The sequence below is a fragment of the Hydra vulgaris genome, chromosome 14 (assembly GCF_038396675.1).
Source record: "Hydra vulgaris chromosome 14, alternate assembly HydraT2T_AEP".
In the NCBI taxonomy this organism is placed as follows: Eukaryota; Metazoa; Cnidaria; class Hydrozoa; order Anthoathecata; family Hydridae; genus Hydra; species Hydra vulgaris.
Genome location: NC_088933.1, coordinates 26,191,141 through 26,218,099, shown reverse-complemented (window position 1 = coordinate 26,218,099; position 26,959 = coordinate 26,191,141). Strand labels below are relative to the sequence as shown.

General features: G+C 27.4%; 2 protein-coding genes and 2 long non-coding RNA genes across 5 annotated transcripts in view; all 4 read left to right on the top strand.

Moving 5' to 3' along the window:
- The first annotated feature begins 1,280 nt into the window (after positions 1 to 1,280).
- Positions 1,281 to 1,736, top strand: LOC136090998 (uncharacterized). Its single transcript, XM_065817981.1, has one exon. The coding sequence runs from the start codon at positions 1,281 to 1,283 to the stop codon at positions 1,734 to 1,736; it is 456 nt and encodes a 151-aa protein (XP_065674053.1).
- Positions 1,737 to 3,368: 1,632 nt separating this feature from the next.
- Positions 3,369 to 7,171, top strand: LOC124806024 (uncharacterized). Its single transcript, XR_010643824.1, has 2 exons — positions 3,369 to 3,606; positions 6,680 to 7,171. It is a non-coding gene; the product is annotated as an uncharacterized LOC124806024 (long non-coding RNA).
- A 60-nt stretch (positions 7,172 to 7,231) lies between these two features.
- LOC136091244 (uncharacterized) lies at positions 7,232 to 8,380 on the top strand. The gene is made up of 3 exons (XR_010643823.1): positions 7,232 to 7,572; positions 7,669 to 7,741; positions 8,076 to 8,380. It is a non-coding gene; the product is annotated as an uncharacterized LOC136091244 (long non-coding RNA).
- Positions 8,381 to 16,986: 8,606 nt separating this feature from the next.
- Positions 16,987 to 26,959, top strand: part of LOC100207295 (GRIP1-associated protein 1) — a 66,705-nt gene continuing 56,732 nt past the window's right edge. Inside the window, exons 1-4 of one of the 2 annotated variants that reach the window (XM_065818377.1) lie at positions 16,987 to 17,254; positions 17,352 to 17,418; positions 21,678 to 21,754; positions 26,659 to 26,685. In XM_065818377.1, coding sequence (XP_065674449.1) covers positions 17,216 to 17,254; positions 17,352 to 17,418; positions 21,678 to 21,754; positions 26,659 to 26,685 — 210 coding nt within the window. In that variant the 5' untranslated portion in view covers positions 16,987 to 17,215. Of the gene's footprint in view, positions 17,255 to 17,351; positions 17,419 to 21,668; positions 21,755 to 26,658; positions 26,686 to 26,959 lie in introns of both variants that reach the window. The other variant, XM_065818376.1, reaches the window with a different exon arrangement.

Here is a 26,959-nt window from a genome sequence, read left to right as displayed (position 1 = left end):
AAAGAATACAAGTACAAACGTACACGGGAAGAGTGTGACTTTTAAGTTAAAAAAAAAAGACATCAAATAACTTTACGTCCGACCAAGTAGTCAAGGTATAGGTTAACAGCTTTATTTTTTTAATCACAATCTTATATTCATAATTTAATTTCCAAAACTGTAAAAATAATTATTTTTTAGACGGACCATGCTACCAACAGCGTTAAATAACCCTTGAGTCCAAAAAAGCCATCTTTCCTTTCAAATATTTCAATGATCTCTGAAGAAGAAGATGATAATCAGGTGAGTTTAGGACGCATAGTTATTTCATGAAAAACCTGCAGATATTAAAAACATATAATTTAATATCTACAGATTCTATAAACATACCATTTAATATCTGCAGATATTAAAAAAGTACCACAATTCTCAAATGCTTTTTTAAATTTAGGATCAAGATGCGATTCAACTGGGTGATCAAGCAGTTAGAAACGACCCCGCTTTGAGGAAGAGGGTTTTATCCAAAGTCGAACGCAATCTATTCATACTAAATGGACCACCTCAAAATCCGGTACTTTTTTATAGAGATTCTACAAACAAAAAAGTTTCTACTTCCGTTTTTTTTCAAACAAAAAAACGGAGTCTCTGTTAACTTCTCTCAACGGAGGGAAGTTAACAGAGACTTATCTGAAGTAGAACTGCAAAAAATTTCGTTTGTTTTCTCTGCTCTATTTTTGGGCAAAAGCATAATTTTGGCCCTGGCTTTTTAGTCGTTCCTCTTGATGTGGAATGGCGGAATAAAGATAATTGGCGAAAGCTAGGAGAAAAGATTAAAAGCCACCAGTGTAATGTTCAACACAGAAACTACTACATCGTCTGGACATCTGCCTTTGAAGCCTTGAAAAATCACACCGGGATCAATTCAGAACTTGAAAATTTATTAAGAAATGAGGCATCTAAGTAGTACGAAATCTTACGCTGCGTCCTGGACATCACTCTCCATTTAGCTTCAAGAAATCTAAGGTTTTGAGGTGTATTAGCAGTTTATGTTTATAAAATAATTTTAATGTTGCTTGAGATATTAATCTAGATGTAAAATTTATTTTAATATTATGTTCATATTTATGTAGACTCATCAAACACAAGAGTATGATAATGGTAATTTTTTATCCACCCTTGAGTTGTTGGGAAAACACAATAAGGCACTTCAGTTCCATTTAGAAGAAGTTTCTCGACACCAAAAACAAGGAACAAGAATGTAAGCGCACTATTTGAGCTGAAGAACTCAAAATGAGTTCATTATGGCATGTGGGGAAACTGTTTTTGCTGCTACTATCGAAGAGGTCCACACAGCCATTTATGTTTCCATTACTGTTGATGGAACTCCAGACATGTCTCATACGGAACAAATCATTTTCGTTCTTCGGTTTATCCGCCTAGGATCTGACAACCAATGGATAGTAAAAGAGCGTTTTCTGAAGGTATTAAATCTGGAAAAAAAAAAGAGTTCTGACATTGCAAAGTTGATTATAAACGTTTTGGATCAACGCCAAATTGATTTAAAGAACTGTAGGGGCCAGGGCTATAATAACAGGGCTAATATGTCGGGTGTATACAAAGGAATGCAGGCCATTGTTCTCGAGGAAAATCCTTTGTTTATACCTTGCAGTGCGCATAGTCTCAATATAGCTGGCGTTCATTCTGCAGAACCCTCTATTGTATTCAAGAACTATTTTGGCAACATCCAATCCTTGTAAACCTTTTTAGTAGTAGTCCCATGCGCTGGAAAATTTTGAATGAGGCAACTGAGCAGTTCCTCCACCAAACGTCCCAAACAAGATGGAGTGCGCGTATAGAGGCTGTCCGGCCATTGTCGTAACGACCAAAAGAAATACTAAAGTCTATGAAACTTCTTGAAGAACTTGATTTAGAAAATCATCAACTGACTTTAGTTAAGGCACTCAAAAAATGAATTCAATCATTTGAATTCATGGTCTTGACTTCTTTTTGATTCAAGGCTATCCTATGTGTCAACGATGTCTGCCTTCTTCTTCAATCAGAAAGCATTTCTTTGGATAACGAGACAAAGTTTTTAAAGACTCGAATTGATGATCTTGAACGACTACGTTCTTCTTGGTCCCAATTCCTCCAAGAAACGAAACTGGTTGCATCTGGGTTAGCTTCGATTGGGTTTCAAAATGATTTTGTTAAGAAGAGGACAAGAAAAATAAGAAACAGAATGGATACAGCTCAAAAGACTACGGACATGTTTATGTTCATATGGTGTTCTCCATCTCCTTCAAATGATGATGAAAAACTTAGTCAAAAAAAAAATGCAAAGTCCTGGAAAATCTCTACGTAAACAATTTAAAGGAAGAGAAGTTGATTGAATAAATCCGCCTTCTTGATATTCTGAAGCAATCAAATACTTTTGGAAAAATAGAATTTCTTTCTTCTATCAAGTTGCTCAACAGAATCTACCAGTCAATATTTCCTTCAATCTGCATTTTGCTTCGCATTTTTAATACAATCCCGGTTTCAGTGGCTTAAGGAGAGCGCTTTTTCAGTAAGCTTGCTCTCATTAAATCCGAATTGTGATCAATAATGACTGAAAAATGCCTTACTAACCTTATGGCGATTTCAATGAAATGAACCTTGCCAAGACTTTATCGTACGAAAATGTCATCTCTAGTTTCGTAAAGAAGAAAGCCCTCAAAGTGATCTGACTAGTCTTCATAATTAACATTTTATTGATGAAATATATAATTCCATTCATTTTAAATTGTCTTTGTATTTTTGTTTTATCATATATAATCAAGTTCAAATATAGAGTGTTTATGTGTAGCGATAGTTAATACAAAAGTTAATACAAAAGTAGCGATAGTTAAAACAAAATTATTGTTTTTATTAAATTGTAATGTGATAGCAGACACACGGACTATAATCAGTGAAATTCTACTTAATTCAATATACCCAAAGATCCAAAGTTTAGGGTACCGAACAAAAATTGACCCTGGGCATCACAAAGTTTCTGTGCGGGCCTGTATTTAGATCACTTCATAGTATTTGTTAAGAAACAAATATATACTACACCAGCGTAATTAAAAGAAGTTTGATTTCTTTTCTCAGTAGTTTCTTTTTTTAGTATTTTTGTTATATGAGCAATTTTTAGGAGTTCTTTAAATTATAAACAAAATAACCAAAAATATAAAAGTTTTATCTTTTTGATTATTTAGCCATCTTATAACTGATTTTTTAGGATTTTTTTTTAATGAAAATAAAATGTAATCAAAGTTTTAATCAACAAAAAGAATGTTTATTTTCGAATGTTTTTTATAGAGCTTTTAAGTTTTAAGTTTTCGTTTAATAGTTTTATTTATTAGCAAAGATGTGTTTATCTTTTGTAAATATTGTGGAATAACTTTGTTTAAAATGACGCGAAAAGGCATAATTTTAAAAACTATTTTAAAGAAGAGATTTAAAAAAAGAAATTAATAAAAATTGATAAAAATACGAAACGTTAATAAACGCAATTTAGAAGAAACAATCAATACTGTAACCAGAAAATAAAAATCTACCATTGCCAATATAATATGATGAAAGATAAAGAAAGTTCAAAGTTATAAAGTTAGTATAGTTTATAAAGTTATAAAATTATTCTGAGACAACTTTGGTAACATTGAAGCTACGTTGTTCCAACAGTTTATTTTTTATATTTCCAAATTCACCTTTCGACTCTTTGATCATGTCTAAGCGGGCATTCAGTTCGAAAAAATCTTTTAGAACTTTGAAAGACGTTCAAAAGATATTTGAACTAAATGCCTGCTGGGATTCGAAAGCTTTTCGTTATTTAAGTTACTTAATCGCCAAAAAAAGGCAAAAAAAAAAAAAAAAAAAAAAAACAAAGCTAAAATTTATACATTTTTTGTACATGAGATTTACATTATTATTATAAGCATTTGTGCATAAATGCTTAGTAAGATAAACCAATTTGTAACATAAGCTTTACTACTTTTGTAGCATTATTATAATCCAATAAAAAGAATTGAAAGTCCAAATATGGTCAAAAACATTTTATTTTTTGCTAATGGATACTATTTTTTATGCTTATTTACTTTTTTGCTCTATAATTTAAATTATATACCAAAATTATAATACCAAGATAAATGCTAAGTAAGATAAATGAATTTTCTCAGCACAATTACTAATGCTCTTCTTAATATACTTTAAATTTTGTTTATTCAGGTTTAAATTTTAAAATCAAATAAATTTATTCTTGTTTTAAAATTTAATTTTAAAAGCAAATTTAGAAATAAAGTTATTTAAAAAAATATTCTCCGAAAGTGTATTGTTTTGATGCGACCAACTCAAATGTAACCAATTTTTTTAAGTAAATATTAGGTTTTAGCAAAGATTGAATGTACATAAAAAACTATTTTGAGTAAACTCAATCTTTGCTAGAACAAAGTGGTATTATAGTTAAGGGGTCGTCCATAAAGTAAGCACGCTTTTTTTTCGTCCACCCCCCCCCCCTCCCGCATTTTGTAATACGCTTTTTTGAGTACCCGCCTCCTCCCTAAAAGTACCTATGCTTTTAACCTATTTATCTAACATTATATGATATTTTTTTTAATTTAGTGTCTTCTTTCTTTTACAATTGACTCACTGCCCTTCCATCTCATATACGCTATTTGCAGACCTCTTCCCCTCCGAGCGTACATACTTTATGGACGACCCCTAAGTGGTAAATATCGCTATTAAAAGTATTTTAGCCTAGTTTAATAGAACGGCATCGTTTCAAGAGAAAAGAAATTCCAGCAAAATTAAGTTAAGAAAAAGGAAATATATAAATACTAAAAATTTTTTTTTTTAACACAAAAATTTTTTTTTGTGCTATGCGCTACTAATATGACTTTTTATTATTTTATCGTGTTTAAAAACAACCTTCAATTTACTGTTAATGAAAATTAAAAAAAAAATCTATAAAATATAAGCTATATATTAATATAAAATTTTCTTAAGTTTCTAAATCTCAAATCGTAAGTAGTATATATATCTCTCCTATTTGTGAGAAATATATATTTTAATAGCAGTAGTAATAAATAATAGTTTACTTTAAACGTCTTACAAACGTTCTAACTAGTAATAAGTTGATAATAATTTATTTTAAACGTCTTATATACGATCTAATCAGCAGTAATAAATATAAATTTATTGCTACTGGTATTTTAAAATCACAACAATTAATAATTTATTATTACTGCTATATTAAAGTCACAATAAATTACCGGTGGGAAATGAGCGAGCAAATAGTTAACTGTGTAGCGATACATGAGCGAATTTTTTTCTCATTTTATTGTATCATTTTGTTGTTTACCTCTTAAAAAGTTCGACATTTAGTGTGGTTTCTAATATATTTCTGATAATAATTGAACTTTGCAATATTATTTAAATATAAAAAATTTATAGCTAACCGATGGCTAGATCTCATAGCTTTTAGCTGACGATATTATTACTACATGCCAATAGCTTCTTATTGTAGCTTTGTAGCTAGCTACAACGAAAAGAAAAGCCAGAATCTAGTGGATAGCTAGTGACAAGCCAGAATCTAATGGATAGCTACTTATCGCAGTTTTGTAGCAATAAACATAGTTGTTTCAGAAATTTAAAACTACAACCAAAAAGTTAAAAAAATATTTAGTTAGTATAAATAGAAATCTTGTGGTATAAGTAATTTTGCCTTTTGAATCAAGTTGGTTTTACTATCGTCTGCAACTTAGTAAGTACATACTGTAATAAAATATAATATAAAGTTGTAGTATAATATATAATATGATAATAGCAGTAAAAACGTAATATAAAATATTTTAAGCAAGGTATAGTAAAAAGTATAGTAGGATGTTAGAAAATGTAGTAAATAGTATTGAGTTTATATTGTACGCAATTCTTATTATATAAACTCGATGCTACTTACTATATTTAAGAAGTAAATAATATTGAGTCTATATATATAGTAAATAACATTGAGCTTTTGCAAAGCAGTTTCTATAAATACAAACCAATATTTTTAATATATGAGTATTCAAATCATATTTGGTAATGGATTTATGAAAATGCAATCTTCATTTTCAAATCGCTTTATCTACATTTTCTAATAAGTACTTGATAGTCACTTGCTTATCAAGCTAAGAATCTTCGGGGGCATATTGCTGTCTTTATCGTTGCGAGTTGTAGCAAACAAATGGTTAGTTTATATAGATACTTATAAAGATAGTGTTAGATACTTTTTATAAAATATTTTAATGACGCAATAAATGTTGAGTAATAACAAAGCTCTATTTAAATGCTTTTTAACTTCTTTTTTTTTGAAAAAAAGGTCTTAAAAATTAAAAATCCTCAAAAAGAAAAAAAAAAGGTCTAAAAATCAATATTGGCACCACCTTTATTAAATGCAAAAATCAATTAACTTAATTTTTTTTTAATTTTAACCAAATTTTTGACTCTTTGTCGGATAATTTATTAATTATGTGACACACGGATAATAATACAAATTTGATAAATGTAATTTATTAAATTTGCTTATGACGTATACGTCTTTTGATATAAAAAATATTTTTGTGAAAAATAATTAATTTTAACGAACCAAATTACTTAATAGTGTTTATGTTTACAAAGTATTATTTATTGTTTTTATTTTTAGATTTATAAATAAAGCCTTTATTAAATGAAAATTTATAACAATCTAATAATTCAAAAAGTTTCAAGACTACTTCTTGTCAAGGTAGGACACCTCTCAAGACTTCTTTGTTTTTTTCTGCTCAAAAAAGTTTATGGAAAATTATTTTTAAAATGCAACTAAAAGTTAGAACATTGTACGTTTTGCTTCTAGCAGCTTTTTTCGTCTTTTTAATTTACTATACCAAAACTGTTGCTATACCGACTTCAGAAAACTACAGATTTAACGACACGCTTAAAGTTGAAGTTGAAGACTTGTTAAACAAAATCGCTAGACTTAAAGTTAAACTTAATGAAGAACGACAATTATACAAAAGTACGATGCAGTTTTAAGTCAAAACAAGTTGCATATAAATCTATCTATTAAATAAATTTGAAAACTTTATTTTAGAAATATATTTATGAGCAAAATATTAATTGTATATATTGGGACTTTAAAAAATTTTGTTTTTCAAAACTTCTTTATATAGAAACAAATAAGCCAGTTATAAAAATAATTCTTCCAATGGAAACTGCGTTTTAAAACAATAAAGTTGGTTTAAAACAATTTTTTGAAAACCAAACTTTTTTACAAATATTTTTAGTCGCAAATATTTCTTATATTTTAGATTTTTGTTCGTATTACCAAAACTTTTTTTAACGCCAGCGTTAATTCCCACAACGATCATTGACTGACTTTTTGTACGCTATCAAACTTGAAGTTTGAAAGTTTTAACAATTACGTGATAAATAAATCTTGAAGTTAAATATATAATTTAAAAATATATTTAATAATTTAACTCCGTATTTGATTGTAAAGAGCGAAAACTTATAGTTAAAGCTCATTCATCATTTTGACTCTTACAAAAAAATGCGAAGGTATTTTTAGTTAACGTTTCTTTTAACGTCTTTTTTAACAATCCATTTTTCTCAAGAAGTTTCCGATAAAAATTTTGATTTTATTGAGCGTTAAAGTTTTAGTATTCAAAAATCAACCGAACGCTATTACTTAAACTCCATGATTGCGAATATATTCAATCAGATACAGGTTAGTCTAGATTCAAATTTAATATTATAAATAATGTAAATTGAGGCATTAAAGTTGCTGCATTAAACAATTTAAAAAAATAAAATTTATTACATAAAGAAATAAAGTATATAAAAAAATTAAATATAATATATTAAAATAACTAACAAAACATGTAAAACATAAATTGACTAAAAATAAACTATTTAACGCAAACTGTATAAATAATTTTTAGCTAATTAATAAAAATTAATTTCATTTGTTTATTGTAATTAAACAAAGGACTAAAAGCTGATGGTGTAAATTGAAATATTGATAAAAAATTGCTCTATATATGTACAACTTCTTTTTTTAGAACAAGACGTTATTTCAAACATCTCAAAAGTTGCAATGGTAATCAAGATCATCTTGTCAGAACCGTATATAAAAGTAAAAAAAACCAAGACAAAAAAATAAAGAAAAATAGTACTTAACAATCGCAACAAAGATGTTTATAATCTAAACTGCGAATAGAAAGAAAATAATGCGTAGCGAGGGTGATTATTGTAAAAAATCAATTTTCTTTTAATATTTTTATAAATTATTTGCACCCGGGTCAAATAAACTATTGTTCAGTTACTTTACATTTTACAAGACAAAATATTGCTTAATCAGTTAATCGTCGCGCGATAAAATTTATTGATTAGTTTTTCTACATTTTCAAACCATTATCTATCAATTTTTCTACGTTCTTCTAAAGATTTGATCTTCATTTTAAATCTATCATTACATTTTTAAGCAAGAATGTCAATTTTTATAAAACTAGTTCTTTTTATAACGCAACGTAACGCTAATTACTGATTAGTTTAAAAGCTTGTTAGTGAAAAGTAACGTTTATGCATTCGTGGGCCTTCAAATCAAGTAAATACGGTAAAATTCCGCCTGAATAGACCTTTTCAGAAGAACCCCGCAAGGGCTTTTTTGAGCCAGCACGCCACTGATGTACTTCCATCGCTTCATATTAGATTTTGTTTGAATTAATCCAACGCAGTAGATAACAAACGGTTTCCATTTTTGACTTTGATGTCTAAGCCCCCACAAAACGTTAAGACTATCACACCATATAGTTACATCTTTGATCTCAAACTTCAAGGCTATTACAATTTTTAACTCCAAGTAATTTAAGTCTTGTTATACAAATTGATTGCAACGAATTTACTCGGGCTTTGACATTACTACCCCACAGGTCACACCTCATGCTTAACATAAAATTATCACATAAAAAATAGAGTGCTCTGAAAAATTCCCTGGATACTTCCCCATTCCTTTTAGCATCAAATACAACAAAAATCATACTTTAGGATTTAGAAACAACCCTAAGCCTTGCCAACGCAAAGAAAATGTTTTTTATATTATTTAACATTAAAATATAACATTGTTATAACATTGAAAATACTAACAAAAAATTGTAACATTGAAAATATAACATAAAACTATTCAAAATTAAGAAGAACTGTTGATATCTAAATTTAAACATAATGAAAAGTAGTGCAATACATAGTTCAATAAAGTAATTGTACAAGATTTAAATGAACTAAATTAGTACTGATACATCTAAGGAAAAAATATTTAGTGATGTTAATGTTTCCCAGGGTTTCTTTTTTAAAATCCGGTACTTTGTGTCTGTGTTTATAAATAATTTGTAACAAATATTATTTCTGTACTTCAACTTTAGTTAAAGTATTTGCAAAGTCTGCAATGAGTTTCATGATCCATTCAGCAAGACCATTGATAACTTTGACATGATGAATAAATATAGCTTCTTGAGAATCATTACTTGTTTTCCACTGTGTTGGCACCACACTTGAAAAAAGAGAAAAAGTTGCAGTTTCTTTGATTAGATAGCACAGATGCCTGTTCAATGCAAGAATGGTCACTTTACCAACCTCTGGGTCAGTTTTCTTGAACATTTTCTAGATCATGCCATACCTAGAGATCATATGACGGTGCATCGGCTGCAGAAGGGATGGCTAGCCCTTACGTAGAAAAGTGCATTAAATATGCAAATACGACGCGGTTTTTCCATTTTATCTTTGTCTTTTTTCAGCTGGTCTCATAACGCATACATCGTAGCACTATATATAAGAGTTGACATCCAGCGAACATGATGGTGTGCACCAGATTTTAGCCAGTGCACCCAACGAGGAGGCGTTTCTCCTAAAAATATTAGCGTGAGTACTACACATTTCCTGTAATCATCACAAGACATGCTGTTACCCTCTGTTAAAGTCAACGTTATAAGTTAAACAACTTATAAAGTTATACAACTTTATAGGTTGTATAACTTATAAAGTTGTATAACTTTAAAAGTTAAACAACTTGTAAATATATCAAAAATATTTTTATAAGTTACAAGCTAAATTAACTTATAAATACATTTTTATAATCATAGCAAATTCATATAAAGGTTATGTTAAAATATTATTAGCTGATTTATAATTGAATTTCGCAAACCCATCAAACATTATTCTGACTTTCGTTGCCGATTTATTGGGATGGAGAATTGAAAAATGTGGTACAACTCAACATGTTTGGGACAAAGAATCGGAAAATAATTTACAATTAATCAATAACATAAATCAAAATTATTTTTGATGGATCTGCAATAACAATTGTAAATCAATTAACAATATTATTTATCAAGGATTAAGTTAATAAAGGAAATAAAATTTCAATTATCATCTAAAACTTTCTTATCAATTATTTGCAAGTATTATTATACTCATCTCCAAGACTTTAGTTTTTCAAAAGAAAAGTTTAAAATGTTTTTTGTAGCCATGTTTTGACAATTTTTTTCTGAAGGCAAATTGCCCGTTGTGAATGAAAAATCAAACTATCTGTGTGTCATTCACAGTCAAATAGGGAGGCAGTTGAATATAAATTTGTCAGCTCGATATCTGAAAACCCTTAACATTCAAAGAGCATATTATGTTGCTGGTTTTTGGAGTGGTCGTTCTTGGTCCACATCAAGGCTTTCCTCAACGGATAACATAATATGTTATTATTTATTATATAATATGTTGTTTTGAAGTCAACATATTGCTTTGATTTGATGCGCTGATAAATATTATAAAGAGTTGCCTTAGGCATCTTCAAACGAGTAGTAATCATTCAATTAGTCTTAATTGATACATAAGGTAATAATAACTAAATAACACAGGATTTTAATGTAAATAGAGCATGTAAAATATTTTTATATTGTTTGATAACAGCAATATCACCAATGCAATGCGTGGTTGTTTAGTGTGTGGCCAGCATACGTATTTTGCATTTAAAAGTAATTATCTATAATACTTATTTAGCTCAATGTAGTTGAAAGACATCCAAAAAGTACGTATGCAGTAAAAAATCTGATTTAGGACCTTTTTGTGCACACCTGTATGCTTTCAACACCAATTCTCTTCAAACCCCACCATTGCCTACGTACGTATTTTTTACTACAAAACGCTCCCTTTTCCCCAAAGCATATATTGTTCAAATCAGGGATGCGGAGTCCCAAAAGGACTCCGGCTTTATATCTCTACTTTTTTCAAGTCTGTAGTGTCCAGAAGCTCTAAACATGTTTGTTGACTTATGATCTGCTATAAGAAAAAAATTCATGAGATTTAATGACTTTAAACTTATTGTTTTTAAGCCTGGAGTCCTGGAGTCCCAGAGTCTTTGCCGCCATTATACCTAAAGACTCCGTGTTCAAAATATGATTGTTCCTCCAACCTAAAAGTCTTAACTTTTTTCCTAATAGTAGTCCATAAACTTATTTATACTTTTAGAGCTCCTGGATACCAAAAACTAAGATGAAGTAATCTTTTTGTGACTTTCAAATCCGGAGTCCTTTTTGGAACTCCGCATCCCTGGTTCAAATAGTAAAAATAAATTTTTCAAATATCAAAAAATTTTTAAATTAGTTTAACATATCTCTGTAACATAGCATAATAATAATTCTTGAAATAATAATTTATTTAATCTAATAATAATTTTTAAACTCTTGAAATTCAATACTTTTGTTAAAAAAAGAAATCAAAAATCAAAAAGCGTACGTACTGTTGTACTGTCTTTAACAATTTTAAACTTTTGATTATGAAGCAGGTAAAAGGCAGTATGTGTTTAAAAATACAAAAATATGTTATTAATTAAAGAAACCGTTTTTTTAGTTTTCATTTGAAAAAAAACTAAAAAAAATAACTCCATTTATGCAAAAAATCAAAATGTTTTTAAACGATTTGATTCCTTAAAAAGGTCCACTACATGGAGCGCAAGATTTGCACATATATATTTTTTTAATTTGGTTGTTGGAAGAGATTATTATTTCCTAATATATACTTATTATTTTTTTATTTTTTATTAATAAATATAAATTAAGTAATGAAACTCGACATGCATTGGCTCTTCATGTAAACATAAAACAAAGAACGTTGAAAATATATTAATTTTGTAAATATTAAAACGAAGGTCTTTAGAATTAATAAGACGTGTATCATGCTTCTGTTTACAATGCGGAGGTTTATGGTTTATTTTGAGGACGCTACTCCAAAGATAATAAAAATAATTAATATGGCACTGAAAATAATGATTAAAATTCTTAAAATTCTTCTCTTTTTATTTAAAATACCAATACTCTTTGTAACTTTATTGTAGCATTTCCTTCAAAGATTTTAATCTACAATAGTATTGAAGAATTCAGTTTAAATTATTCTTTTGTTTTGAAATTTATCATTTAGAAGCAGACCCAGTGGTCAAAGAACGTTTGTAGGACGTCTAAAGAACGTCCTACAAACTTGTAACGTCTATGAGACGTCGAATAGATGTCTTGCGGAGCTAATTAAATCCCAATCCCTTTTATCTTTGCCGGCAGTTAAAAGTTTTCCTCGTTAATTGAAAGTAAAAATATCATAAAAAAATCATAAAATAATTATTCAAGTAAAAAATTCTATTTGAACTAAAGTTTTATATGAATAAGTAAAACACTATTTGAATAGCTGAAAATAATTGGAATTTTGAAGGATTCATTTTAATTCAGTAACTGGAACCTTATTGGATCAACCGTTCGTGCAACTTTTGCTGTTTATCGTAATATCGGATCAAATTAAGTTTAAATAAATAAGTATAAAAACATAAAACACTGCTCAGTATTATCTATTTTTCCTTTTTTTTTGTTATTGCATTTTTGCAATATCTCAGTTTAATTAGTTCAGACTGTCATAAGACGGTCAGAGCGTCATCAGATGTAAAATAATGTTATAGATTAGAAGCTTTGTTTTAATTCCGATGGTGGTCTAATTTAATTGGACGAAAATACTACAAAAATAAAACAAATTAAATAAATTTTCTTGGTTTTGCTTACTTTGAAAAAATACATCATGAGTTTCACAATTCAATGTGGTTTTTTGTAGTATAGCGGCGAAGAGCATATCATCCATTAGATTAAGTACAAACAAAAAAAACTTTTAAACTAAAGTTTGTCGAATATATATATATATATATATATATATATATATATATATATATATATATATATATATATATATATATATATATATATATATATTTATATATATAACTGTCAAAATCAAAAAAGTTGTTGATAATTTAAATACTAAAGTATACTTCACAGAGCCAACAACACGGGTTTCAAAGTGAAGGGGCACAAAATTCCCCTTCGAAGAAACTTGGGATAGGGGAAGAGGGAGGCTAGTGCTACCTGACCTCCATCCCCGGTGTCGTCGGCCCTGCTTCAGTATTTCATAGCTTTATAAGATTTTTTTAAAATTGCAAATAGTTAATGTTATCGTTGTACTACTATTAGAATTTGTATCAATTTTTCACTGAGCTCCACTCAAAATAATTTTTTGACCTTTAAACCCTACGTAATAAAAAAAGTGTAAAAAATTTCTTTGGATTGTTGTAATAATATTTATTTATATATTACATATTAAATTTAAATCTATATTGTAAAAAAAATAAAAAAACTCATTTGCGATGGTTAATTTAAAACCAACTTGATTAAAACAAGTCGATGACACAATTAAAAAACTTCTTGAAGGTGAATCTGCAAAATGGCCGACCAAAATGTCCAAACTAGAGTAACTCATAAAGCAACAACAGCTGAGTTTGATCAACTTGTCCAAAAATCTAATAAAAAAACAATTACAACTACTCTATTGAGCAACAACAGCAACAAAAAAATGGAAAAAAAATGTAATTATTTATGGTATTAAAGAGTCTACTAAGTTATTAGATGCAGATATGCAAGTCGACGATACGGAAGCGGTTCAGAACATACTAACTACAATCGTACCTGATTCAAAACCAAAGTTTGTTAAATGTATTAAATCTATGTCTTCTAAACCAGGACCAATTATCGCCAAACTATCAGATGTTTCTGAAAGAAACCCATTACTTACATCAGTGAAAAAATTAAAAAATTCAGATAATTTCAAAAATGTCTTCATTGGCCCAGATCTGACTGAGGCTGAGCGATATCTAAACTATTATTAAGATTGAAGCCTAATGAATTACCTATGGGGCACCTAAAATAAAATTAAAAAAAAAAAAAAATTAAATAGTAATATAAATCTTAAAACATTGCCATTTAGATATGGTATACGAAGTAGTGGAGTTGTTAAGCTCAAAAGCCTCCAAATCACTGCCTAAGAACGCTACCTTCCCTTTACTCTCCTACAAACGAAATTAAAATACAAGGATAAAAACCCACATTTCCTGAAAACAAACTTCAGCGTTATTTGTTACTACTTTAATGCAACATCCCATGATAATAAAATGAACGATTTAAATTGCAATAGCTGGTATGTTTGACTATCATTTTATTGCTGTCTCCAAAACATGGTTTCGAAATGACTCAGTTCCGAACATCGATTGGTATAATTTATATCGCAAAGATTGTTGTGACGGACGTCAAGGTGGTGGTGTAGCTCTCTACATTACTGGCTTATTTAACTCTCACGAAGTTAGTTTATACAAACCCACTTGAAAAAGTTTGGGTATTTGTAAAAATAAATAATAAACACATACTAATTGGGTGTGTAATCTAATGATGAGGCTAATCTAATAAACTATACCGCTGAATCTTTCAAATTAGCTCATAGCTTAATATGGAAGCCCTACGATGACTGTTTGATCATTGGTAATTTTAATCTCCCGAATATGAAAGGGTCTAATAGTGGTATTAAATCTTTCAATCCAAACAATTCTAACTAGTATGAATTTTGGAACATTTACTAAAACAGCCTCTTTACACAACAAATCACATTCCCTACTTTCCAGACAACCTATGGTTCCTCAAAAAATATGTTGGACTTATGATTTATCTACAACAATAGTTCTATTTTAAATTTGTCTCCTAATGCTATACTAGGTAAAAACACTGAGGGTCACCTTAGTATTACTTGGAGAATCTTAGTTTCAGAACCGCTACCCGAAAACAAACCTCAATTGTTTAGTTACTACAAATTGATTATAATTCAATATCAAACACTATTGCATCAATCGATGAGGATATTTTATTTCTACACAAAAATGCGAATCAAATGTTCAATATATTAATTTGTTATTACCGTGCTGCTTGCGAATTTTTTATCCCCAAGATTAAAAAAACAAAAAAAAAGTACGATTAAAAATAAAAGGAGACAAACTACTTCCTGAAAACTATCGACCTATTTCACAAACCTCGGTTGCGTGCAAAATCTTTGAAAAAGTTGTAAAGAATAAAATCTTGAGGCACATCAACGATAACAATTTGCTCTCTACAAATCACGGCTTCCTTGATCATAAATCTTGTGTAACCAATCTAATAGAGACTTTTGATTTTATTTCACCTTCCCTAGCATCAAAGTTGAGGTAGATTACATAAATGTAATCTACCTCGACTTTGCTAAAGCTTTTAATTCCGAACTTCACAACAGACCTTTGTTAAAAACAAAATCATTCGAAATAAACGGCAAATTACTACAATGGATTAGTTCCTTTTTAGTAGGTAGAAAACAACGCGTAATAATTAACAATAATAGCTATGTCTGGGTTGATGTTCTTAGAGGTGTTCCTCAAGGTTCTGTTCTCGGCCCGCTCCTCTTTATTCTTTTTAAAATCAATCTTGCTCAACTTACTGAAACTTCTAAAATATTTGCCGACGATACTAAACTTTTTTTTAAAACTTTATCGCAGACTAATTTTGTTGATCTGCAGGATTGTAGAATATTCTGCAGATCAACAAAATTAGTCTGGGATAAAGTTTTAGAAAAAATTAATATACGAGGGGTCAAACATTTGGTTACTTACATTAAACATTACAAACTTGGTTACTTACATTAAACATTTCAAAATGCCGTGTTATCCATTACGGTAAAACCAATCCTATATATAGTTATTTTTTAAAAAATAACCAAGGTATAAATGAAAGCCCAAGAAGTTCTACTAAAGAGCGCAATTAAGGAGTCATTTTTACATCTAACTTAAAGTGGAGCACACAGTTGTCTCCAAATCTTTACGAATTCTTGGTATGATAAATAAGATATTCACAATCATTGATAAAAAAAAAATGGCTCTCAAATAATATAAAGTGTATAAGACCTTGAATATACAGTGTCTGTTTGAGCCCCGTATTTAAAAACTGACGTAGCTTTGGTTGAATCTGTTCAATGTAAAACAACAAAATGAGCTTTAAGCTTGAGAAATCTTCAATACAACGAAAGATTAAAAAGACTAAATCTACCATCACTTGAATTTCAGCGCCTACGATGCGATCTTATTCAAATTTTTAAACTAATACATCGATTTGATATAATTAAAAATATATATCAACCAAATTTTAATAACTCCTTGTCACGTGGTCACCACCTTAAAATAAAGCGTGAATATGTTCCAAACTGTCTTCCGAGACACAACCAACTATATAATAAATTAGCAAAAATACTGGAACGAACTACCCGAGAAAGTAACTTTCTACTCAACTGTACTTTCTTTTAAAATTAAACTAGATTACTGGTTGAGGATAAAATTCGGGACGAATATTTATGAAGCTGGTTGCTTATAGTAGGGTGTTTTCCCTGCTCGCTCTATGTATACATTGTATGTATATTTTACGGCTACAACTATAATAGTAATAATAATTATGATATTTATAATATTAAAGTTGAAATCTGAGACTGAAATTTAAACTTTATATTATTTAATAAAATCTCAAATTACATAACACTTCCGATAAATACAATTTTATTCAATTTTTGTCTAGTTTCCATAAAGACTTGTTTTAGGTCTTTTGTAAATTTTAAAGATTTGAAATGAAGTTTGTTTTATTTTAATTCATTTTGATATTGTTATTTTATTGCTTTTTGTATAAATATAAACGTGTATTAGTAATTTCCCGATGTAATTTTTTAAATTCCCGTTGTTTGGATTGTTTTTATTAAACTTACGGCTGTCGACAAATGTTATTGAAATAAAATGGCCACAATATCAGAAGAGGAGTTTTCTAGACTCCAAGTACAGAATCTTACTTCTTATAGTGATAGTTTAAACTTAATCATTGTTTTATAGTTAAATTATTATTTTTTCTATGGGAACTATACATTTATTTTAGATGCAGTTGCTAGAGCTCCGTTCACAAAATTATGAATTAAGCTCCAAATTGCAAAAAACAGAATCAAGTAAGAATTGTTTCTTGACATAGTAACCCTTTATTATTTGAATCGATACTAAAACTATGTAAAAAAGATCCTAACTTTTTTTTAATATTATAAAACAAACTAATTTTTATCATTGTAAAACATGTGACTTTTGTTTATGCACTAAAGGTATTGAATTTTAAGTGTTACTTAGGTAGCCATTCCAGAAGATTTTCTTTTTGTCTAAATATTTATATAATTAACATGAATGTATTGAGCTTTAAAAAACTTTAAAAAATTAGGGATCTTTCAGTTTTAGAAGTTAATCTGTTAAGTGGATCTGAAGTTATTGCATTTTTTGTACTTGAAAAACTAGTTTTGATTTTGAAAATTACTAACTAATTTTGCATTTGAAAAAATTGCGTTTTTTGTGTTCAAAAACTACTTTTTTGAAAAAACGTCTAACATTTTGGTATTAAAATTTGGCTGTGAAATAATACCAAATAAAATAAAATAACATCAAAAAATGTCACTGCACTGCACATTCAAAAAAACTTCATTGCGAATTGCCAAAACAAAAATTGCGCAAACACAAAAAAGCATAATATGCATAATTTCTACACAAAAGTTCTAAGGTTCATTTCTTCAAGAAAACATAAATAAAAACTTGGTTTTTTCACAAGGAGCTTTTTTAAAGTGTTTTTTTTGAATAAATTTTGTATTATATATTTTTTGTATTATATATCTTCTGTGCAACTCTTTGTCAAAGCTTTTCTTAAATCAGTATAAAGGATATCCAATGATTTACTGTTTGCCAATTTTCTCAGGTTTAGCATGTATCATATAAGTCAGTTAAGGTATAATGAATTGTAGTGAATTTAAACACTTTTTATCAAAGTTTGGTAACATGTCTTTTATAAATATGTTGTATTTGTTATAATATTATACACTATCTTCTATAAATACTGATTGAAAATATTTAATGTATCACTTAAAATAATCTGTTATTATGTGATGTCTTTGATTTTTTTTACCTAAATTAGGGTGGCCACGCCTCCTAATAAGTTCTAAAATATCCTAATATTCAAAAAACTTACTAAAAAGACCTAAAATTTACTTGAATTTCAAGAATACTCTTGAAATTGAACCTGTTTTTTTTAACTTGAAGTTTTTTTTCGAAAATTCAACTTTCAAGTTTTTTAAAAAAATAAAATTAAAATTTAATATTATTCAAAAATTTTAAATTTTTGAATAATATTAAATTTGGAAGAAACTTTTTTAAAATTTTCTTAAATAATCGAAATTTTATTTGTTATTCTTGCAAGTTTCCCTGTAAAATCTGCTAAAAAATTCTTCAAAATCTCTTAAAGTCTTCCAAATTCTTTTAATTTTTCAACTCAAAAAAGGTGTAGCCACCCTGAAAATGTTTACTATAATAAGTCTAATTAGCTCCATCTGCATTTTTTACTATTATCAAGTCAAGTATATTTTTTTTATGAAAAGTGGCTCTTTAAAATGTAGGGTTTACAATGCATTGGTTTAATCATTCATCAAGACAATTTACAAATATTTTAGCTTGCATATTAACTGGTAACGCTAATTTGAGAACCGTCTAATTGTATTGTAATTAAAATTGCCTGTAATTATGATAAATAAATTTTTGCATTTTTTATAATATTTATATTTCATCATTTGTAAATTCATTTGAATTTGGTGGCCTGTAAATATAACCTGCTAAATATTTTCAACTCCAAAGTATTACTATCCCAAACCTGTTTGGTATCTACAGAATAGAATGAAGATACTTCGAATGAGTTTATTTGATTTTTTTTTAAAATTGTAACACCTCCATTTTTTTATTTGCACAATTACAGCAATATAGTCTATAATCTTCTATAAGTGTATCAGAGTGCGTGTTTAGATAATATCTCTGACATCACACTGAAAAAGCCTCCTGCCAGGGGCTTTATCAACTACCTTATACATATTACATTCGGGGACATACATCAACTACCTTATAGCTTTCTCCCAGCACATATATGCAGTTTGCAATGGGGCAGCAATCTTTTCTTTCATTCTTCATTTTTTTCTTCTTTTTCTGAAAATGCTGTATGATATGAAGATAGGAAAAACTTGTAACAATTTGTTATCTATATGTACTATATATATATATATATATATATATATATATATATATATATATATATATATATATATATATATATATATATATATATATATATATATATATATATATATATATATATGTATATATATATATTTATAAATATATATATTTATAAATATATATATATATATATATATATATATATATATATATATATATATATATATATATATATATATATATATATATATATATATATATATAGTGTATATATAGTGTATATGTACACTATATATATATAGTGTACATATATAATGTGTATATATATATATATATATATATATATATATATATATATATATATATATATATATATATATATATATATATATATATATATATATATATATATATATATATAACGTCTGTTCACAAAAAATCCGGACTGATTTCAAATGTACACAAATTGTTCTAAATTTCAAATTTTCGATTCGAAATTTTTAAATTTAATCGGTCAACAACAACAGTTTCATTTTGTGGCAAAATTGAGTTTAAATAATTAATTCAAATAAACATGGAGCATCTAAAAGAGAACGATGTTAGAAATGTGATTGGAAATTTTTATAAACAAAGCATAAACAGTGAAAAGAAATTTACAGTGGATCATTTTAAGAAAATGGGAATCGCTAAATCTACAATTTATGACATTATTAAAAGGTCTGAAAATAATTTGCCAATGAATAGAAAAATCGGTTGTGGCAGAAAACCTTTTAAAATTACACCAGAAAAGAGAGAGTCCATGATTGCAAGAGCAGAAGAGAGAATCGGGATTTCGCAAAGAAAATTGGCACTAAAATATAAGATAAGCGTTTCATACGTAAATAGATTATTAAGTATGCATGGACTAAAGTATACCAAAAGAAAAAATGCACCAAAAACAACAGAAAAGCAAGAAATTAAACAAAAGAAAAACTTATTAAAACTTTCAAAAACTTTTTTCAAGCTATCAAATGAGTTTGAAATCATCATGGACGATGAATCTTATTTCTGTGTAAATGGTGCAAATTGTTCACAAAACTCTGGCTACTATACAAAGGATAGTTCTCAAACTGATCCTAACATTAAATTCAACTTCAAAAAAAAGTTTGACGAGAAAGTTCTCGTTTGGATTGCAATCAGTCGTTTTGGTCATTCATCGCCTTATTTTGCTGTAAAAAACTGTGCACTGGATGCAAAAACTTATTCTAAAGAATGTATTACAAAAAGACTTCTTCCATTTATAAATTCCAAGCATCAAAACATGAAAATTTTATTTTGGCCTGACGGAGCGAGATGTCATTATGCAAAACACACATTAGAAACTTACAACACTTTAGGTATTAACTTTGTCGACGCTAAAGATAACCCCCCAAATGTACCGCAGTTAAGACCAATTGAAAATTTTTGGGCACATTTAAAAGCAAAAGTTTATGGAAATGGATTTACTGCAAAAAATCTTGACCACCTTAAGAATAGAATTCGATTAAAGTTGAAAGAGTTTGATCCAGACTACTTTTTCAACCTAATGGATTCAGTCAAAACTAAAGTTCGAAAAGCCGCTGATTTAGGACCACTTTCGGTTATAAAATAGTTAACAATGTCCAGTCACTCATTTTAGTTAAAATTTTTGTCAAAAATCGATTAATTTTGTATTCAATTAAGAACAATTTTTCATTCCGGATTATTTGTGAACAGACGTATATATATATATATATATATATATATATATATATATATATATATATATATATATATATATATATATATATATATATATATATATATATATATATATATATACAGACGAATATATATATATATATATATATATATATATTTATATATTTATATATATATTTATATATATATATATATATATATTTGTATTTATAAATAATATATTATTAGATAAAGCTACTTAACTTTTTGTTTCGTTGAGTACTTTCTGTATGAAGTATGTCATTGCTGTATGCATAATGTTGGCCCACATTATTGTTTGTGCATGTTGGGATGAAAACAAATTATATAAACTGCTTTAAATCATTTTCCTTTTTTTTATTGCTAAGATTTTGTCCCATAAATGTAAATATAAATTAAAATATAATTTTCATATATACAATTTAAGATTTTGCAGGATTAAATGAAAGATGCTCAACACAAGAGAAAGAAATACAAAAACTGAATAAATTGTCAAAGTTTTCTGGTTTTCAGGTTTTATTTAATAAATTTTTTTTTTAATTAAAGTTTCAATCAAAATATTTACTACTTTGCTTAGTATTCTTATCTAATGTTAATCCAAGTTTTATAAGTTATCATAGGTTTGAGGAGATAAAGTCCTTGTTTCTGAGCATTGAAATTATAATTCAAATACATATAAATATATATATATATATATATATATATATATATATATATATATATATATATTTATATTTATATTTATATATATATTTATTTATATATATATATATATATATATATATATATATATATATATATATATATATATATATATATATATATATATATATATATATATATATATATATGTATATAGATTGTTACATTTGGGAGTACGGAAGGAAAAAAAATGATACTTATGCCAACAAATGCGTCACTTTTAATTACTTTTGACTTTCATCCAATATTTGTGTGTTGTCAGAAAGTTAAAACCATTAGTTTAATTACTAATTAATCGTTTTTAAAAAAAATTGCAAAAACGCAAATTTAATTGACCAGAATGTTTTTAAAACATTTTGAATGTTTTTAATAATATAAACAATGTTTTTATTTTTTATTTTTTTTAATAACATATTTTTTTTTTTTTTTTTTTTACTGTAAATCATGCACGGAGTATTGCTACATCAACTAATCTTATAGCCTGACTCGCAATGGAGTGCTTCTACATCGACTGACAAATAGCCTGACTCGCAACGGAGTGCTTCTACATTGACTCAAATAGCCTGACTCGCAAGGAAGTGCTGCTACATTGACTGAGGATTTAATTGAGGCAGGCAGTCTATCAAGTAGCAAAAAAAAATTCCGGTCTTGCATTTTAATATTTACTTTTTGACAACAAAACTTTCTGACAACCAGTTAGGAGTATATATATATATATATATATATATATATATATATATATATATATATATATATATATATATATATATATATATATATATATATATATATATATATATATATGTATATATATATATATATGTATGATATATATATATATATATATATATATATATATATATATATATATATATATATATATATATATATATATATATGTATATATATGTATATATGTGTGTGTGTCATTCCATATCAAATGACCCAATGATCCCTAGGGTACCACCTCAAATTTGCTTCAAATTTTGAACACCCACAGTATTTAAAAAAAAATACAATTCTCAAAATTTCAGCTTGATTGGCCAAACCGTTAAAAAATTATGATTGATTTATGATTGACAAGCATCCAAAAAATTTAAGTACCTGGAGCTTACAGTAGATTTTTTTGATTTTTGACAGAGTATAATTTTGTAAATTAAAAAAGGTGATCGCCTGAAATTTTGTATGTTAATAGTTTATAACCCAAATAATTCAATTTTGCAGGTGTTTTTAACTGATTTTAAACAATTTTTGAGTTCTGGGACCTCAAAGTTACTAAATAATGCAATATTAGAAAAAAATTCAGAAACTTTAATGTGCTACAGTTCAATACCAACAGACAAGCTGTGCCAGTTTTTTGTTACTTTTGTGTACTTAGAGAAACCACATGCGGAAAAAGTTAAAATTATATGTTACGTTATTTTAGCACTTGCAACAGCCTGTTAAAATATAACTTTTTAAAAGAATATGATAAATTACATAAACTTTGTAGGAATAGAAAGTAGCGCAGACAGTTAAAATAAATTATGAAACTTTTTACTGACAAAATTCTATTTATAGACAATCACCATAAAAGATTCAAAGACCTATACTCTATCTTATGACATAATTTTAGCATTTTGAGTGCAATGCTTTCTTAGTTTAAAAGGATACCTAATAGTGCAAGTTATATTATATTTCAAAAAATAAAAAAATAAAAATGCTGAAAGAAGAAGTGTATATACACATGAAACACAATCACACTAATTTCTCTAATTTACATAATTCATTATTCTCTAATTTACATAATTCATAATACTGTCATTATTAGCAAAAATTGTAGTCACGAGCACTTCTACCCTTATAGGTGGAGCACTTATTTCACATATTACTTAGTCAAATTTAAGTTTAATTTGTTTCTATGCATGAACTTTAAATTTAATTTGTTTCTATGTATAAATTTTACATTAACATCTTGGTTTTCATTACAAATCTTAAGCGCAAACCCTATGTGCCATTCATCATCATAAAAGCATGCAATGTATTTAACAGGTTGAAAGTTTGAAGGATCTTTTTTTGCCATTTTAATATTGTTTAGCTAATGGGTATCATAGACAGTATCGCTAGAGCTTTTCCATAAAAACAATTTCTCGCCACCTGTTACAAAACTGTGATAGCTTCTCGTACCTGACACTGTGCTCATCTCTTCATATCATTTCTTTAGGTTAAATTAAGTTTTATGGTTATTGATATTATCGCATGAAATGTAAAATATGTTAGCGTCTTTAATATTTTTTTCGGCCCATGTAAACAGTTTATTTGGCTTAAGAATCTGGTTTGGATTTGCTGCTCGTAGACTTGCTTTTGCTTCTTCTCTTTTTATAGTTCCTCCTATTCCATCACATGGACTTTTGCCATGGGATGTGACAAAGAAGTGATGCTCAGTATTTATATTGTGATCTTCAAGATGGTACATTAAGTTTAACAGACATTTGTAATTTTTGTACTGTGACACAGCACCATCACTGAAGTATTTTTTATCTTGCACAAGAAAACTATAGTTCTCTGCAAAATCCATGAGAATAAGACAAGTGTGTTGATCTAATGTTTTTTTGCTTCTGATAAGTAGGAGGATTTTGCTTCTTTGATAAAGTGGTGGTGACAAAGGTCATACAAAGTTTCACTTAGAGTTTCAATAAACTCAATAATGCTTGTTTGGACTGTGACATGTGCAGTTCGGTCAGTTGACACCCATTGTTTGTATGTGATCTGATCGTCAAAATCAAAATCGTTATTTTTAATTACATTTTCCTGTGTTTTTAATTACATTTTTCAACTGTGATGCACCACTTTGGCCTTAGTTCACAGAACTTGCTGAATCCAACTTTGTGCGTAGTGTATAACTTTTTAAACTCAAGATAAAGCTCCTTTAATCGAACTAATATTAAACGTTTTGTTTATGAATTTTTACATTATTTATACGTACAGAAACAAAGTTTTGCAAGTTTTTATAATTGACCAACTATCAGGAATTAGTGTTAATTGTTGAACTTTTTCTTCCTTCAAACTTATTTTTATTTTATTTTTTATTGCATCTAACAGTTTGTCTAAATCATTATAGTTAATGCATTTTTGCTTTTTTTTTGATACTATATCTTTTGAGTCTATGTCCAATTCTGACACTACTAGTTTTGTCATACTTGTTGCAATTTAGCTTTTTGCTTTCCATATCCTATTTTGTTGCGCCTACTTACATTTTTTAGTGGAGATATTAAAACACACTCTTATTAAGAACTGTCCTTATCAAGGTCTGAACAACTAAAATCTTCTTCAGCAGCTTCATCTTGACTAACTTCTTTAATTTATTCAAGTTTGAATTCATTCATACAGTTAGTACAAACTTCTTGACCAGGTTTGATCTTAAGTTGATTTACTATTGATATGTTGACTTTACACAATCCCTTGATAATTTTTTTCTTGTACACTTTAAATGGTTCACAACAGTATTTTTGAAGTACTTCACATTTAGAAATAAAGACTTTTTCATGGTGAAAACATATCTCCTCATTTGGTTCAAAAGTGCATCCTATCCTTTGAATTAAAAGTCATATTATTCCTTCCATTCTACAATATGACATTTTATCACAATCTTCATTTAAAACTCTTTCCACACAACATTTCTCTGACATTTTTTATTAATCTAAAAATATTAAAATCGAGAGCTAAACAATTAACATTATAATCTAAAAAAAAAACTTTTTTATATTTTTCCAGTAATAAAATTAGTAAAAATGAAATTTCAAGTACTAATGTGGTTAAAACTATTTCTACATATAACTATTTCTGCATACACAAAACTTTTAGTTTTTGGTTCTTGCAATATTAAAAACTAAAATAATAAAATCCATAAAATCTTGTGCAGATTTAGATTTAATACAAACTCTTGAAGCAATTGAAGTATTTTACACTCAAATTACAACCGTGTGAAAATTATGTTATTATAGTTGTATTATATGCATAAAATTAAACAAATACGAATTATAAAATCATATCAAATAAATTAAGTTAAGACACTGATAGTGTTACTTTAGGGAAAATTGATTATATTTATTAAGGGAAAAATTAAAAATATATGCTTAAGTCATAGGACTGCAATCATGTCATAAGATAGAGTATAAGATTCTAAATTTTTTTTTGGTGATTGTTGATTTAATTGATTTTTGGTGATATATAGAACCTTGCCAGTAAAAAGTTTTATAATTTATTTTAAGTGTCTATGCTACTTTTTATGCCTACAAAGTGAATGTAATTTATTGTATTTTTTCAAAAAAAGTGATATATTACCAGGCTGCTGCAAGTGCTAAAATAACTTTTAACACATAATTTTAATTTTTTCCTCAAGTGGTTACTCTAAGTACACAAAAGTAACAAAAAATTGGCACAGCTTGTCTATTGGTATCGAACTGTAGCACATTAAAGTTTCCAAAATTTTTTCTAATATTGTGTTATTTAGCAACTTTGAGGTACAAGAATACAAAAATTGTTTAAAACACCTGCAAAATTAGATAATTTGGGTGAAAAACTATTACCGTAAAAAATTTCAGGTGATCATCTATTTTATTTAAAAAGTTATGATCTGTTAAAAATCAAAAAAATTTACAGTAAGCTGTAAGATACTCAAATGTATGTATATATATATATATTAATATATATATTTATTTATTTATTTGTTTTAGGGATTAACGAAAAGCAAATCTAAAAAGGTAAATACGTATTTTTGTTTTAAATTTTTTTTTTTTTAAATATATTTTTCAAACTGCATTTTTAAACTGAAGACTTAAATATTTTTCTTTGTATCTTTGTTTTCGTGCAGCACAATTAATTATAAATAACTATAAAGCTGAATTAGAATTATTCAAGATTGACTTATCTATTTCAGCTTGTTATTCTAATCTTTCTAGATAAGTTTAATTTTCGAAGTCTTATACAAAGTTAGATGCTACTTAATTTTCATCTACAATCAAACAAAATGTACTT